At 38.9% G+C, this 18,434-nt stretch overlaps 1 protein-coding gene across 13 annotated transcripts in view; it reads right to left on the bottom strand.

The window, feature by feature from the left end:
- ADGRL3 (adhesion G protein-coupled receptor L3) overlaps positions 1–18,434 on the bottom strand; it is an 801,456-nt gene that overhangs the window by 142,800 nt on the left and 640,222 nt on the right. For all 13 annotated transcript variants that reach the window (XM_059384586.1, XM_059384618.1, XM_059384626.1 and 10 more), the window contains 2 exons: positions 8,335–8,637; positions 6,724–6,827 (listed from right to left, as the gene is read on the bottom strand). In XM_059384586.1, coding sequence (XP_059240569.1) covers positions 6,724–6,827; positions 8,335–8,637 — 407 coding nt within the window. The remainder of the gene's footprint in view (positions 1–6,723; positions 6,828–8,334; positions 8,638–18,434) is intronic.

The raw sequence follows: 18,434 nt of genomic DNA, 5'->3' as shown, positions 1-18,434 counted from the left end.
ACCTCTTCCCTGTGTGTATGAATATTCATTAGCTGGAATCCCTACAATTTCTTTTAATCAATTCATGATTTTAGTGTGCTGGCATTTGTTGTAGTTTCCATCTATGCTATTTTTTTTTTTAAAGATTATTTATTTATTTATTTATTTGATAGAGAGAGAGAGACACAGCAAGAGAGGGGACACAAGCAGGGTAAGTGGGAGAGGGAGAAGCAAGCTTCCCGAGGAGCAGGGAGCTTGAATGTGGGACTCGTCCCGGGACTCCAGGATCATGACCTAAGCCGAAGGCAGACGCTTAATGACTGAGCCACCCAGGAGCCCTCCATCTATGTTATTCTTATAATAATGAATATATTTATAGAATTTTATGGTTTTACTCTGTTAATCATTGTTCTGTATAATTGTTCTATAACCTTTGTTTTGTTGTTATATTGTTTTTTTCTATGTCTTTATTACCATGTATTTTTTCTTTACTTTTTAAAAAAATTTTTTAAAAGATTTTATTTATTTATTATTTATTTTTTAAAAGATTTTATTTATTTATTTGACAGACAGAGATCACAAGTAGGCAGAGAGGCAGGCAGAGAGAGAGAGAGGGAAGCAGGCTCCCTGCTGAGCAGAGAGCCTGATGCAGGGCTCAATCCCAGGACCCTGGGATCATGACCTGAGCAGAGGCCAGAGGCTTTAACCCACTGAGCCCCCCAGGTGCCCCAAAAGATTTTATTTATTTTACAGAGCGAAAGCAAAAGAGCACGAGCAGGTGGAGCGGCAGAGATGCCTGGTGGGGCCCAATCCCAGGATCCTGGAATTATGACCTGAGCCAAAGGCAGAAGCTTAACCAACTGAACCACCCAGGTGCCCTTAACAAGTGAATTTCTAATAGCACTGGGCTAAAGTCTGAGGCTCCAATACTGAATAAAAAGGTTCCCCCCCACAAAAAAAAGGAGCTTGCATACTAGCAATAGAAAGGGTTTTTAATAAATTAACTAAAGAATTATTTAATTTTAATTTTGTTGAGTGCAATACAGAACCCAAGTTTAAGGGCATTTTACCCTAGTGTCTGAAGTTAGGGAATAATTTAAGAAAGGGTTTTCCAGGGAATAATGTTGACTATGAAATGGAATGGAAAGGGAATTGGGTTGGGAGGTAGGGGAAGCCCCTAGGCAGAGAGGACACTTTTAGGAGGGAGGGGCACAGGTCCTAGAGGAACTGCACAAAGGGGCCTTTAAGTGGGATTTAGGCTGCTGGAGAGGTGAGTAAGGGGCAGATTAAGCAGTCCCCTTCAGAAGTCATGATGAAGATTTTGGGAATGAGCTAAGAGCAAGGGAAGGTGCTAAGAGCCCAAACAGGAGTGGTCTAATCAGAGTTGTATTTGAAATCAACTCAGGAGAACGGACTGGAAAGTTTCAGAGGATGAAAGGGACCTTGCCAAGAGACTCCAGCAGCAGAAGCTGTGTTGGATTAGGGTAGCAGCGGTGAAAAGTGGCCTGATTTGGGAGAGGTTTGTAAGTATAGTGACATAGACAGGCCTACTGTCTGATTGGCTATGGGAGGGGAATGAAAGAGAGGGACTCCAAGGTGGTAGGACCATTAACTGTTTCTCCAACAGCCATTGCGACCTCAGTATTCCTAGCTCAAAGTTTGCCTTTCCAGACCAGGCTTTCTCTGACCGTATTTTTTCCAGTGGCATCCAGAGGCTACTCTATTGCCTTTCTAATTGCTCTTTTCTCTCACCACAGCAGTCAGACCACCATTATCTTACTTCTACACAACAGATACACTTGAATCTGTGTTGAAATAATGTTACTCTGCATATCCTCGCTTACAGACCTAATGAACATGTCTGTTCTTTAACATTTCTTGCACTAAATTCGACTAACCTTCTTTCTTAGAAATAAGCACATGCACACTGAGAAATTGTATGAGTTCTATGAGGATTAGTAAATTAATGCCTGTATTGAAATGGCAGGATTATTTCCAGGACTTGAAGGGGAGGGAGGAGAACCCTGTAGCTTTAAAGATAATAATTATGACAGAGATGGATACTATTTACATTTCAAATTTTGACACATGTGAAAACAATTTTCTCTGAAATGTTTTGACATTGTATGAGATTATTGCATCAAACATTAATTGGGTGCCAAAACAATTCATGAAGGAGTTTTTCATAGTGTTTAAGTATATAGCTATCATTTCTTTGAAAGATCTACTTATGTTATTTTGCTATAAATCAGAGTCAAGAAGGAATATAAACAATTAAATGGTTCTATCTCGCAATTGAAAGTCAGTTAAATAAGCCTGAAGTCCTAGAAAGCCTACCAATCTCTGAAAAATTAAGAAGCAATTTGCTTTCATTCCATATTAGCTCTGCAGAGATTAAAAGAAGGGAGAAATTAAAACTTGGGTGATAAGATTCAACCTAGTCTTCCCTAGAAGAAAATGGGTTTATTTTATACTGTAAAATCCCAACAATTCTGGATCTTTGGAAAAGCAGGAAAAACTCTACTTATCTCAAAATCGGTCAGTAGCTTGTGAACAAACAAAAGACAAGACTCTTCAGTTTGCTAGAAATAGAAAGACTGTTTTCCAGTGACAGTTCACGCATTTCTTTTCCATATAACAGTTGAACCAGGTAATGAAGTAGGAAGCATAACTCACTTCATATGCAAAGAAATACGGAAGCTATTCAAAACTGTAATTTCAAAGATTTTTAAATTGCAGAAGACTAGAGGGATTTTAAAGTGCAATAAGCTCTTTAAAGGTCTGCAGCATAGAAAATATAAACTCCCCTTTGAAAATCTGGTGTAATCTGAGATCAAGCTGAAGCTGGAGACTATATTTTAGTAAGCAGTAATTAAGGTGAGAAAAGAGGATATTTTGCTGCATATGATTGAGGAGCCCAAGCTCTACACTAAATTCGCTGGCTTTTTCAAGAAGACCAATCTGTCTCTCTACGCATCCATTTATCTTTGAACCTGCCTTTCCTTCTAACCATCCATGCATCCATCCACCCAAACATCCACACACCCATCCTTCCATGCAAATACCTACCAATTTTTCTCTCTACCTCCTCCCTCTCTATTACTGGGGCAAAGGCCCCTTTGTGTATGACTTTTGCCTTTTTCTTTCTGCACAAATTATGCTTTTTATTAAATCTCATCCTTATCAAACTATTCTGGCTAGTTTGTAATAAATTTCTTCGTGAAATTCTGACTGTAGAGGCTTACATTGTCTCTAATAAAATGTAACCCGCTCTTCATCACCACCGAAAATTTAATCTATAATTTCACCAGTATGTAAGTGGCCTGCATTCATTTGGGAATCAGAAGCCATCAAGATGCTGTGACGGTTTTCTTCCTCCTGGCCCGACGGTAGGGGTGGGAGTAGGGAAGCAGTACCCGTTTCTTATTAACAAACAGGAAAATGTGATTTGCTTCTTCAAATGTCATCCTGATCCATTTATTTGTGTATACTTGCTGTCTATTGGGGCCAAACACACAGTGGGTGGACAGTATTATTGATAATGAAAAGAATGACCCTCCCCACGGTATATTGATGCAGAGACTGTGACCAGGGATATTCTTTCCTCGAAAGCCCTCAGCAATTCCCCAGAAAAACTGTGAAGTCATAAAGAAGGCACGTCGCATTCCAGGATGCGGTCACTCGTTGAACTCTTGAGGAGGGGAAATTTCGGAATACACCATTTACAGAAAATCACTCCCTCCTCTCTTTTCTCACCTATGCTTTCAGAGGGCGTAAAAAGTGTTCTTTCATTTTAAAATTTTAAGTTCACAGGACGATGGAAGGGGAAAGACGGAAGGAATGCATCATGAAAAAGAGCCATTTTACTTTCATTTTTCAACGTGACCATAAACGGTCTCTCAGAAAAAGAGGGGAAGTTCAGAGCAGAGCAGAGGGGCTGGGGCATGGAGAAGGAAGAAGGGGTCGTGGCAGCGCCAGGAGAAAGGAAACCAGGATGGCCAAAGGATGCTCTCTGCTCTACATGGTGAACCTGGGATGTTATTCTGAGCCCCCCGCTCCCCCCCCCTTCTCTGGCTTCCACGTGTTTGTTCAATGGAGAGGGTGGAGGGGGAGAGTGAAGTCAGGGTATTTAATCCTTTACAGCTCTGTGAAAAGTTGCCTGGGGCTAGGCTGAGTCTCTCCTGGGTAGGTCAACTTTCTTCTCAAAGACACCCCCTTCCAATTCTAAGTCACTCCTTTGATCCAGCAACCACAGGCCTGGGCTTGGGAACAGTTTCACCTCGGTTACTGGCCCTGGCTTCCTGCTCAATCCCTCCCGGCTCAGCTTTGCTCCACCAAGAACACTGTAAACAAACCCTTTTCTTCGAATGTTCCATCCGTTTATCGTTGGCACTCTGGTACTGACAGAGGAAATGGGCAAAGGTATGGATTCTACGGAAGATGCTTTGGAGAGAAGGGAGAGAGTTTGGAAAAATCGTTCTGTGAATACCGCATACAAATGCTCTCTTGGAGATTTACAATGTTACTATTTCAAGGTTTGGGAGTTTTGCGGTAAAGAAACCTATTCAACTACCATTCCTAGTCAATGAATAGCATCAGTATTGGTGGTGTGAAGGACGCACCAGGTGACAGCGTGAACAAAAGTAAAGCGAGACTAGGCAAGGAAGTAAAAAGTCAGTCCGTCAAAATCTGGGCACAGTTTCACCAGTCTTGTGGCCACGCACGATGTCTTGATAAAGGTAGACCTAAAGGTAGACCCAGCCAAAACCCCAGCTCCAACACTGACCTTGGGCTAGTTAAATAATCTCATTCAGGGTGCTCTAAAGCCTCCTATTATAATTTTGAAGATATAATTATAATATTAAATAATTTCACAGACACTATAGAATTAAACAAAAATGCTCTGGAATAATGGAACGTATTTGTTATATTTAAAAAAAAACGGGGCGCCTGGGTGGCTCAGTGGGTTAAGCCGCTGCCTTCGGCTCAGGTCATGATCTCAGGGTCCTGGGATCGAGTCCCGCATCGGGCTCTCTGCTCAGCAGGGAGCCTGCTTCCCTCTCTCTCTCTCTCTCTGCCTGCCTCTCCATCAACTTGTGATTTCTCTCTGTCAAATAAATAAATAAAATCTTTAAAAAAAATAAAAAAAAAAATAAATAAATAAATTAAAAAAAAACAACACCCATCCATCAATCAAATGGGCAACAGCTGTCTGGTCTTTGCAAAGAATTATCTCTTTTGTCATAAGATTAGGAGGTCTGCAGAGGAAAGAAAAAGAATTAAGTATCATTATCAGTTAAAGTCACCCAGTAATTCCTGCAATAAAATAGCCTAACTATATTCAGGAATTATCATGAAAACATTCAGCTTTCTAGGTGAATTATTACTGAATTAATATTACCCCCTGGGCTAAGTATGCAGGGAATATTTTTTAAAAGTTGCTAATGTAAGAAGATACGCCACTGATCTCTTAATCTGATCACAACCAGTAAGAGTTATTTGCCCTGGGGTTTGAGCTACATTGTAATAAAATCAAAGGACATAAAAACTGTGGCAGGAACAGTGCTGAAATTGGAGAAGCTTCATTATGAATAGCAACAAGTATAGAGATGCATATGTAAAAGGGTAACTAGAGTCAATATAACCACTGTTCTTCCATGATTTAGGGTAAATAGATAGTTATGGCTCATCTGCTAAATGATCTACTGGGTAGATATTTATGGATTATTATACAGTATATTATTGAGGATCAGCCCGGTTAAAAACAAATAGAGAAAAGAGCAAATGGCACAGACAGGCTTTTAGTAAGGCCATCATTTGTAATATTTCTCAGGAAAAATCTCTTTCCGAAATTCCTCAGCCTAGCTAATGTGCCATAGAAGGACTCTTCATTTTAGGAGTGCATAAATCCACACAAATTGCTATAATAAGGATTCATCCCATAGCCCTTTTGGCGTAAATGCACATCTGGTCTCTGTTTGTAATGAAATCAATTCAAAGCCCCACAGTGCATTAATAATAAAAATGCTCAACATATTGCAACCAAATAAGCCCTGAAAATTTGAGTCTGCAAGATTCTGTCACACATATGTATAGTTTTAACACTGATAAATGATTAGATTACAGAACATATATCAAATAGTCTAAGACTCCAAAGGTAGACTTTTTCTGCTAATTATTATTTCTAAAGGAAAATCCATGTGCATGTATGCTAGAAGCTCTTGCTAGTTTGATTTATAATGGCTCTTGGACTTTCATATCTGGAGTTAACAATATCATAAAAATTTTATTAATAATAAAATTATTATAAGCAATACTGCTTAGCTTGAGGAAGTTCACAGATTTTCCCTTTAAGAACAACAAAATTCTAAATTAGCATATAGCATATCAAAGGTTGTCCCTAAATCTTAAAGAGAATTAAAAAGGGAGAGTCTTTCTACATTAATTAAAAAAAAATTTTAAGGGCGCCTGGGTGGCTCAGTGGGTTAGGCCGCTGCCTTCGGCTCGGGTCATGATCTTGGGGTCCTGGGATCGAGTCCCGCATCGGGCTCTCTGCTCAGCGGGGAGCCTGCTTCCCTCTCTCTCTCTCTGCCTGCCTCTCCATCTACTTGTGATTTCTCTCTGTCAATAAATAAATAAATAAAATCTTAAAAAAAAAATTAACTGTTTTATTTGCCAACAGCTATAATCCATAACAGAAAATCTAGGTTTGGGAAAGCCTTCCTGATCAGTCACTTAATTTACCTTTTGTGTTATATGGTTGACCCAAGGAGAAGAGCAGTTGCTAAGATCTGGTCCTTGGGGATCCCAGATTCCATCAGGAGCCAGGCAGAGATAAGTGGATACTCCTAAAATAATGAGAAAAATAGGTCTGCTTTAAAAATTCAAACCATCTTTCTTACAAAGACTTTATATCCTTGTTATGTTTAAATATGAACAAAGACAAAATTGAAATCATTAAACTACGATGATGTTTATTAAAACACCACACAACAGCGTCTGGCAAACAACAGACATTGGAGAAATGCAACAGAACAAACAAAATCATTCAGTATTTTTAAAGCACTTGCTGGCAACTACACCAGGTACAGAAAACAATTGCATAAATTCCAGAGATGCGGTATCTGGCTCTATGGGGCCGGTTGTGTGAGTTTTCAGAGGCAAGGCAGCAGCTGAGTCTTAAAGGAATCAAGTTTGCAGGTTTTCCGGGAAAACAAGGTAGGAAAGGGCATTCTAGGTGCAGAAAAAAAAAAATATGTTGTCCTTGGGAAACTTCGAATGTTTTAAATTGAGGTCTACTGTATAGGAGAGTTGTGTTTAATGGACTTGGAAAGGCAGGCAAAGTCAGATCATAAACTCCCTTGTCTGCCACCTGTGGGTTCTGGAAAAAAATCAATGAACATTAAGCAGAGGAGAGAAATGAGCTGATTAAGGTTTTAGAAAGATAACTGTGGCAGCAGCATGGAGGGTGAATCTGAGGGGAGATGTGAAGCTTTGGGGGAAGCTATTACAATAATTCAAGTGACAGCCTGTGTGTGTCTGAACAGGACTGCCTCGAGGGGACAGAGAAAAGGTGAAAAAGAAGGTTGTAGCATAGGGACATTCACCTGGGAGGGCTCCAGAAGGTTTGGTTTCCATTAAAGCTCTCTCCCAACAATAATGACATATTTCTGTAGTGCTGCTCTGTAGCTTTCAAAAAAAGTATTTCACTCACCTACACAACAAACATCTGAAGTGGGGGTGGGAGTGTTATCATTTCTCTCTTAGAAATGAAGGAACTGAGGCCCAGAATGAAGGGGACAGTGCTAAGAGATAAGGCTTCAAACTGTTGGAATCAAACCGATTTCAGCACCACAGAAAACTTTAGAACTAAGCATTGCACCCTTTCATAAAGGGAAGAAAGATTTCAGAATATTTTTAAACATGTTGCTGAAAAAAGAAATTAAATGTGCACTTTCATAAAAGCCAATATTCTTTTTGGTCTTTCTACCACTTCACATACTACCGGATTCAGAATAGGTCCACATGGGAACTGTTCTAAGGCAAACCTATTTAAAGTAACCAAATCAATAACACCCAAAGACATAATGCTGATTGTCTGTATAGTGACATCTATCGTACATTTGATTTACATATTTTATGGGATAAGGCAAATTTTATTTAGTGTACCAAATAGAAGTTTTATGAAGATAAGTATAGTAACAATAAGAAGACTAGGTTATTTCTGGTTTCAATCAAGTGAAGTTGCAAAAATATGCAGTAACAAACAAACAAAAAACTAAAGGAAAAAAACTGCAAGAAAAGGAAGCTAACCTAACAGAAGACCTTCAGCTTAGCTCTGCAAAACGGACTTACCAATCGTTCCTGCAGGGCAAGGCTGCTTGGCCATCTGTCCTTGACGGGTCTTAAACCACATGATTTCTCGAGCTTCCACGGCCTCACAGCTCTCTTCCAGAGCTGGGATTTGGGACGAGGCTGATGGCAGATGTGTGGTCATGTCATCAAGCACCTCCACAGCTGGAGATGGGGTGCTGGTACTCCGGTTTCGTCTTCCGGACACGGATGGGGTGGTACTCCTGCCTGGACTCCAAGTTGTGGTCCGCAGGGTGGTGCTGGTGGTGGTGCTTCCCATGCCAAGAGGTCCTGTGGTAGACATTTCTGAAATAAAATTCAAAAGAAAACACCTACATTGCTTGTCATCACCTCAAGGTGCCCTAATACTTTAGAAACCATTTTTATTTGACAGTTCAAAGAGCCTTCAACATGGAAAAAAATAAGCAGGCCCCAAGATATCCGAATGCCACCTCCGTGTCATGGCAGCCAACTGACCAAGGCCAAATATTGGCTTGTTCATGGTTCTGTTCAACTCAAATCACAGAAAACAAAATTATAGCACAGCCCAACTCTTCAGTAAGCTTCCTCATGCGTCAGGCCTTCTTAACAGTAAGAGGACTGATACCTGGAACCCTCACTTTGAATATTCAAACTTCTGTAGACTGGGAGAGTGCTAATGTATCAGTATTTTCACATTAAGTATCACACGGATTTCTAAAGATGAAGCAATTAGGGAAGAGGGATCAGAGGAAAAAAAAAAAAAAGGCATCAAGATTTAAAGTGCCCTCAAGCTAAAAAGTAAAGAACAATTCTGAGTATGGACTCTTTAACATAAATTAAAGTAGATTGATGATCTACCTGACGCACTTAGAATTGACTCATTTTAACAACTTTCAAACATGACATTTAGTAGTATAAAGTATAAGTGGTTGTCAATTTAGTTGTCTCATAAATTATTTTCTAACTAGATTTCTTAAAATGGGGAAATGTATTCCAAATTCCATATAAAGCTGATAAGGTGACTTGACCAGATATCAATAGGTTACTAAGCCTAGAACGTATCAAAGGGAATGTTCTATCAATACCATGTAAAGGACCACCGCAGGGAAGCATCTTTCTGGGGAAAATATATTTATATTCCCATCATAGGAAGGCAAGAGCATGCCAGTCCTCCACATATATACGTTCATTCCTAACCGTAAGTTTAGAAACTCCTCTTAACCTCATTTATTGGCCAATAACCCCAGGGACACCAGCTCTAGCCAGATTCGAAGTAGCTTGGGTTTATGGAGCTCAGGGAGTCCTGTGCTGAGCCTCCAGCTGTCTGTCATCCATCGTCGACTTTCTTTAACATGTCATCAACTTGACTGCTGCCCCAGAAGGGGTGCCACATCCGTCTTCTGTGGTGGGCATGTATAAAGCTTTCAGAAACAAGACCAATGGCAGTAGGAAGGGGGTATGTATTCTCTGAACATTCAATCACTGAACTTGTAGCATTTTCTGAAGTAATGCTATTTTTCTAGCTGTTTCTTTACTTGTTGTCTCTCCTCTTCCTTTCTTCTAAGATTTCCTCCTTCCTCTTGCGTTCTCTATGTGAATGTGATGTTCATAACCTCATTGACGCCAAGTTCATGAAGGAAGAAAGAGTATTTTTTTTTTGCCCTTCTTCCATTGATACCACTTCTCCCCAAATCTCATTGATTCTGCCTCATTTCTCTATTTTTCTCTCTTCCCAATCTTTACTAGATGCACTCCACTCCCACCCAACACCCCCCCCCCCCAGCATCAATGGATGAGTACGGCAGTCTTTTAACATTTTTGTCAAGAAAAACAATACCAGAACATAATGGTACTGGGAAGTAGAGATACAACGTGGGGGGTTAAGTGGGTAGGAGAAGAATAAATGAAAGAAGATGGGATTGGGAGGGAGACAAACCATATGAGACTCTTAATCTCACAAAACAAACTGAGGGTTGCTGGGGGGAGGGGGGTTGTGAGAAGGGGGTTGGGGTTATGGACATTGGGGAGGGTATGTGCTATGGTGAGTGCTGTGAAGTGTGTAAACCTGGCGATTCACATACCTCTACCCCGGGGGTTAAAAATATATTATATGTTTATAAAAAATAAAAAAATTTAAAAAAAAGGAAAAAAATGGTACTGGGATTTCAATATTGATGTTTGCAAAAGTAAAAATTCAGAATTCATTAAAATTTGACACTAATGTTTAACACAACTCCGATATAAAAGTTAGCAACAGAAGTAAAGTTGAATTTCTAAAATTATAAACAGTAGAAATTCTTCTAATATCGTCATTTTTTGCATTTGAATTTGCTGAAATCTCTCAAAAAGAAAAAAAAACACAAAAGAAATACTAATAACTCAAATTTAAATATTATTTAATATTAAAGTAATTAAAAAATAAGGTAATATCAAAATTAAACACTCTTGTTATTAATATTAAGTATCAGCCTTAAAAACATGTGTCAGTGGTGTCATTACTGGGATTCAAGCACATTTTTTTATGCAAAGTTTTCTGGCTGATGGAAAAATTCTTCTCCACTTTATACCACTTGATAGACTAGTAAGGCAATGATTAGAAGCTGACTCCAAGCATTTTCTCTGGCTCCTTCAATTTAAATAATGCCATCTCTCATTTGTAGTTTCTTCAGAATTATATAGATACTGAAGAATGCTTTCTAAATGAATGTACTTTTCTTCATTTAGATATTTTAATTAGCATACAATGCTCTGGGAGGGAAGAGACTTGTTTTGCAAACATTTTTGCTCTGATAAACTGTGTAATCCCACATGCAGTGAGAAGACTGACTGGCCTATGGTCTCAATCACACAAATCCTACCCAAGGAGCAAAGACACACTGTCACAAGAGGCTTGTTTGCTGTGACTCTGGTCTTGCCAACTTTGAATAAATTTGTCTTTAAGCATAGATTTAATGTATTTATCGTTGTGCTCTATAATGATCCAGATTTCAGATTTTTAAAGACTACAGTATCACACCAAAATGTATTTAACAATACTACCACATAATGGAAATCAATTTTCATTATTCTTCTTTAAAATTACCCTATTGAAACAATTCTCTACTTTTTGCCAGAAGCATCTTGTAGGGTATAAATTGGAATGTGTTACTCTACAGATTAAAATCCCTTAAATCACTTCTGTCTGCCTTCCAAACCAAGACTGGACTCCTTTCCTTTGTACCTAAAGCCCTTCACACGTTTATTTCTCTAGCTCATTTGTAATGCTTCTTCATCTCTCAGCTCTACTATTAAACCATATAAAATTACCAGTAATTTCCCAACAGTACCCTGTTCTTTCTGCCCCAGGGCTTTTGCACATGCTTCAGTGTTCCTGATCCCATTTCCACCTGGCTAATTTCGGTTTAGCTTTTGGGGATTGCTTGGATGCCATCTCCACCAAGGAACCTTTTCAAATTTACCAAGATGAGGTTACATACTAATGTGTTTTGTTCATGATTATTTCCTCAGCTTTTAGCCTTGTCTCTGACCTACAGTCAAAATAGATGAACACCAGGGGTAGGTCAAGGGAGCAAGGGAAGGTCCCGTTGTGAAATATCACCAAAAAAGGGAAAAGAGAAATAGAGGGAAATAGCAAATGACATAGTTAAGGCTCCTTACAGTTGATAGGCTAACAAAGTTATTTTATAAATTCATTTTACACTTTTTTTTTTAAAGATTTTATTTATCCATCTGACAGAGAGAGACACAGTGAGAGAGGGAACACAAGCGGGGGAGTGGGAGAGGGAGAAGCAGGCCTCCCGCAGAACAGGGAGCCCAATGTAGGACTCTCGATCCCAGGACCCTGGGATCATGACCTGAGCCGAAGGCAGATGTTTAACTAACTGAGCCACCCAGCCATTCCCATTTTACACTACTGTTAAGAAAACTACCAGATAGGGGTGCCTGGGTGGCTCAGTGGGTTAAAGCCTCTGCCTTCAGCTCAGGTCATGATCCCAGGGTCCTGAGATCGAGCCCCGCATCGGGCTCTCTGCTCAGGGGGGAGCCTTCTTCCTCCTCTCTGTCTCTGCCTGCCTCTCTGCCTACTTGTGATCTCTCTCTGACAAATAAATAAATAAAATCTTTAAACAAACAAACAACCAAACAAAAAAAAAAAAAAGAAAGAAAACTACCAGATAACTCAACACAAAAAGCAGCAGGAAGAACACAAAGTCTCCTCTTCCCCAAAATAATCCTATGGCAGAACATTCATGTTTAAACTGAATATGTTCTTGTGAGCAATGACACTGATAAAAGAGATTTTTTTTTTAAAGTCTGCATTGTTATGCATTATATTGCAAGGACTTAGTTTAATACAGACATACTAATGTTAAGGATCAGAACTTATTTCTTTGGAATTGTGCTGTGGAGAGGTGTCTACAAGCAGGGCAATTTCATTCCATTTGACTTTCAGCAAAATAAAAGTCAAATTTATCCTCCATCCCTTCTATGCCATATACCGCTACGTAAGACTCCCAAGAGCTCTGCTCAATGCCAGCTTTTGGCAGAATAAGTACTAGTGATATATACATGTTGTTGCCAGTGCCCAGGAAAGAACTTGCCTTATTGATAGATACTGGTAAAGAAGATGTAGATTCACTGAAGAGTCATAGCAACACACTTTGGCCAAGTTCCAGCCCATATCGCACACCCTAGGATTTGGCTTTCTCTCTCTTTCAGGAAGGGAGAAATGATAGGACACTTTTTTCAGTGTATTCTCTTATTGAGTCTGACCATGATACACCTAGTTTAATAAAACTTATGTTATTAAGTGCCTCATGTGGTTGTGGTTCTGTGTCAAGGAAAGGTTAAAGGAATGTTAAAGAAAATACATTTGAGTGACTATTTACATAACACTTTATCAAAATTGTATAATTTTCCTCACTATTCTGTCATTGTTACTAGCTCGCTGTGGTTAGTATTTTCATAAAAGCAACTAAACAAAACTCCATATTAATATTTTCCCTCATAATTAACTTATTTCTAGAGGAAAATTTCAATTCTCCTGTCCCCTGGCTTATTTCGTTCTTGTATTTTGGTTTATTTTGTTGAATTTATTTTTCCTTCAATCTGCCTTGAAAAGAATAAATATTATTTTGACTATTACTACAAGTTATAGTTTGTGGACTATACTAATGGAAAACTAATGGAAAAGAATAAATATTTTTATATTAATGGAAAACTAATGGAAAAGAATAAATGTTATTTTGAATATTACTACAAGTTATAGTTTGTGGACTATACTAATGGGAAACAGTGAAAATAACCAATATTTGTATAATGCTTTCCTTTTTTCAATGTCTTTATCTTTATTATTGAACTGAATTCACTGTCGAGTAATTGTAACTACGAATTTCTAATTTCACAAATGAGAAAACATAGGCTCAAATAGTAAGTGAATCCTAATCATACATACAGAAAGTAAATCAGTGTCCCCCAATTCTATATTCCATGTTTCTATAATAAGCTATCAAAAATGACATTCTGAATCACCTCATGCATTCTACAACTGAGTCTTCCACATGCTTTAAGAAGGGACTGAAGAATATAATTCTAAGAAAACATTACGAGGTTTGATCACAAAACATATGTATTTTGGGGCCAGGACATTGTTAATTTTTTTCTCACCAAGGTCATAGGTTGAAGCTCTAACCCAGCTACAACTCTCTTTGGAGTTGGAGCCTTTATAAAGATAATAAAGGTTCAGTGAGATCCTAAGGTAGGGCCCTGATCCAATAGCACGGTTGCCCTTAAATGTAGAGGGAGAGTTGGCAGGGACGCATGCTAAGACGGTAAAGGCCATGTGGGGACATAGCGAGAAGGCGGCCATCTCTACGCCAAGGAGTGAGACCTCAGGAGAAACCAACCTTACCAGCACCTTGGTCTTGGATTTTTAGTTGCCCAAACGGAGGAAATAATTTTCTGTTGTTTAAGTCACCTCGTCTGTGGTATTTTATTGTGGCAGCCCTAGCAGACTAATACAGGCATCTTCTAAAAAACTGTGAAATTTAAAACAGAATATAAAACTTCACAACAGAAGAACTGTTTACCTTCTACTCATAAACTGCATGAACTTTCTTCTTGATTCTCCTTCATTTTTTTTTTCCCTTTCTTCTCTAACGTATGTATCTCCCCTCATGGTTTTCCCTTTACCAAACTTCTGTGTTAACTTCATTCCAACATATGGTATTTGGGCTGACTACAGAAACATTTCCTCCTCCCCACTTGCTAAGTATTTATCTAAATCCAAGGTCAGTTACTGAAGAAATCTTCCCAAGGGCTTGATAGAGGAAATAAGAAACCTAAAACTGTATCAACTCTGCAAGTGGCTTTTGGTATTTGTGCAGTGCTCTGAGTAGAAGAGAGAAATTCTGCCTGATCCCCATGGATATCAGCTGGTCGCAGCAGATTTGACTTTGCCTACTTTTTAAAAAGAAACATTAATTTTACCTGTCAGGAAATTATCCAGTTCTTTCAGAATTCATTCATAATATTTGGCTTTATGGCTTCTTAAGATAGTCAAATTCCACAATCTGACTATCTTAAGAAGCCATGTGAAGGCATATTTATTTTTGTAACTTAATCCATTTATACTTTCTGATCTTCTCATAGCATATCATGCTTATTGCAAGTAGAGGAAAACATCTGTTCTAATTAAACATGAATTTGTAATGACCTTATTATATAAAATAATGAGCTAAAATAGGGAATTTGGGGACATCTTATTAAAATTACCTGCTACATATTTAGTCCTACCATTCTAGGAACTGTGCTGCATGTTTCATATTTGCTCTCATTTAGTGCTCCTAACAATATTTAAGCAGATATATTTACCTTCACTTCAGAGATGAAAGAAGTCAAATCAAATAATTCTCCAAAGCTCACATTAACTGCTGAGTGATAGAAGCAGGATTTCCAACCGAGTTCATCAAAATCCCTCCCGTTCCATTAGGACTATGGGTGGTGGTAAAACTTCAGACAAAACTCAAGGATGGAAACACATACATAAAAAGACGTCATGCATTTGGAAATTAATTTGTCCCAAACACTGTTCACATGTACCTTTATTGGTATTGCTGTGATCACTGAACACTTTTATGCATCCGGCACTATTCTGAGTACTTTACAGGAATCTGCCTATTTAATTCTGACAACAGATCTGTTAGGAGGTACTATTAATTACTTTCATCTTATGGATGGTGAAGCTGAAGTACCAAGAGATTCAGTAATTTTACAAAGGTTAAATATTTACACGTAGAAGAACAGAAAAATAACCGAGGCACGGTTACAGAGACCTCACTCTTAAGCATACTAAACTGGAAGAGGACTCTGAGAACCTCATCTTGATCCACAAGAAAGCAGCCTGCCCAATGCTGTTAAGAACGGAAGTCATTGTCTTTGAGCTAATTTTGCTTATGACATTTCTAACTCTCCTAAAGTAAAAACTGTAGAATCCACAAAACTTAATACATTGTTCAGCATCTAAGTGGACAATAAACAAGCAGCAAACAATAATGTGAGATATTAGTTGGCTTTCTTTGAGCATATATCACATACCAGGCAGTGTGGTAATGCTTTACATGCATAATTGAGGTACAGAGAAGTTACATAAATTTCCTAGCTTCACACAGTCCGTAAGTGGTAAAGTCAGCATTTATATATAGATAGTCTGGGGCGCCTGGGTGGTTTAATCAGTTAAGCATCTGCCTTTGGCTCGGGTCATGATCCCAGGGTCCTAAGATCTTGCCCCATATCAGGGTCCCTGCTCAGCGGGGAGCTTGCTTCTACCTCTCCCTCTGCCGGCTGCTCCCCCTACTTGTGTGCTCTCTCTGTCAAATAAGTAAATAAAATCTTTAAAAAAAATAAAAATAAATACAGAGAGTTTGACTCTAAAACCCATGTGTATCCATATTATCCCACAGAGGTTTGAAATCTTTTTTTTTTTTTTTAAACTATAAAGTATGGCATATATTTTGTGCCTATCAGAGAGTTCGGTTCTAGGAATTACAAGATTGATTTATTCTATCCATATTTATTAACCAACTATCATGTAACAGGAGTTGTATTGGGAATAAAATGTTGGGTACAGTTATCATGTTCCTTGCTGTCGTGAAGACCTCTCTAACAAGCTTTATGGAAAAATCTACTGAAGAAGACAGGAAATAGAAAGAAGAAAATACACTAACTATAGTTTTCATTCAGTATATGTTTATTGGTGTTTGTCTTACACATTGTATCGGGTATCAAGGATTCAGAGGTGAAGCAGAGAGCACTGATCTCAACAGTGTTTTACTACACTGTTTTGTTGAATGTACGATATCATGGATCATCCTTTGTGCCGCTAACAAAGAAGAATGAAATACCTGCTAACTAAACTCTGCCATGTCTCTCGTTGTTAGGTGCATTCTAACTTCTGAAATCTTAAAAGGTGAGACAATAAGAATCTTAGAGTTGAAAACACTGTAACAGCAGAAATGTCTTCTTATAACACAATGAGATAAATAATCACTTAAGAGGGATCTGACTTTGGGGCACTTTGGTGGCTCGGCTCAGTGGGGTAAACACCGGACTCTCGATTTTTGGCTTAGGCCATGATCTCAGGGTCATGAGATCAATCCCCATGTCTGGCTCCCTGCTGTGTAGAGCCTGCTTACGATTCTCTCTCACCCTCTCCCTTTGCCCCTCCCCCATTTATAGACACACAAACAAACAAACTAATGAATTAAATAAGATGAAAGAGATGTGACTTTGAACCAATTATGATACCTCTCTGTGCCTTAGGTTTTTTTTGTTTTCTTTTTTTTAACTACATGGAGATAATAACATACATACTTATTTGAGGGGGAAAAAAAAGGCCGTATGGATTTAAAGTACTTAGCAAAGCAAATGACAGAGAATAATACATTAAGTGTTTATTATCAGTGACAATATTGTTATTTATTTCTTGCTTCAACCAAAAATTACTGATTCTAAATGCTGGGGATGCAGAAGTGAACAATAAAAATGACAAAAATTAAAAATCTCTGCCCTCATAAAGCTTACATTTTAGCAAGAGAGTTAAATAATAAATAGGACAAAAATTAAAATACACAGAATATATATATATATACTGAAAAGTGCTAAGGATAAAAAGAACAAGGAAAGCAGGAGAAAGTAATAGAAAGTGCTGGGTGGGGGCCATTGGAAGGGTGTCAGGCACGGCCTTGCTGTCAGAATGATGGGGACAACTGGGAGCCTCTCCGATCGAGGAGCCAGTGTCCACAAAGGCCCGGGCACAGTGAGGTGGCCAGGGTAGCTGGAGCAATGTGTGTGAGGGAAAACCACTGTGAAATGAGATTAGAGAGACGGCAGAGACTGGAGCACACAGGACTTTACAACTACGGTGAGACTTCGGTATTTATCTGGTGTGGGAAGTCACTGGAAGGTTCCGAACAGAGCAGTGACACGATCTAATTCAGGTTTCCTTGGGCTGTTGTGATTAACAGCAGCTGAATGGGGGCGCCTGGGTGGCTCAGTCAGTTGAGCGTCTGCCTTTGGGTCAGATCATGGTCCCGGACTCCCAAGATCCAGTCCTGTGTCAAGCTCCCTGCTCAGTGGGGCGTCTGCTTCTTCCTCTGACCCTTTTCCCCTCTCGTGCTCTCTCTCTCTCAAATAAATAAATAAAAACTTGAAAAAAAAACCAAAAAACAAAAACGAAAAAGAGTGGCTGAACGGGAGAAGAGCAGAAGTAGGAAGAACAAATGCCTAATGGGCCAGACATCAGAGGGGTTGGCGGTGATGAGAATGACTAGAATGCTGTGGGATATACAGATAACCACAAGAGCATGGGTTTTGAGAGAGGAGGTGATGACTTTTCTCACGGACAGAGTAGGCCTTCGATAATCGTTGACTGAATTGAACTGTTTGTCCCTTCACTTAAACAAAGGGAGACTTGGTCCTTCTCACATAAATTCTCGTCCAACTCCTATTATTATTTATTTAAATTTGAAACAACCACAGAAATATATTGATTTAAAACTGTATGAAAATATTCCTGAGGACTCCTGAATTATAATCAACAGAAGCATGCTGGTCTGCTCACTACT

Source organism: Mustela nigripes, chromosome 1 (genome assembly GCF_022355385.1).
Source record: "Mustela nigripes isolate SB6536 chromosome 1, MUSNIG.SB6536, whole genome shotgun sequence".
In the NCBI taxonomy this organism is placed as follows: domain Eukaryota; kingdom Metazoa; phylum Chordata; class Mammalia; order Carnivora; family Mustelidae; genus Mustela; species Mustela nigripes.
The sequence above is the reverse complement of the archived record's forward strand: the minus strand, read 5'-3'. Positions and strand labels throughout refer to the sequence as shown.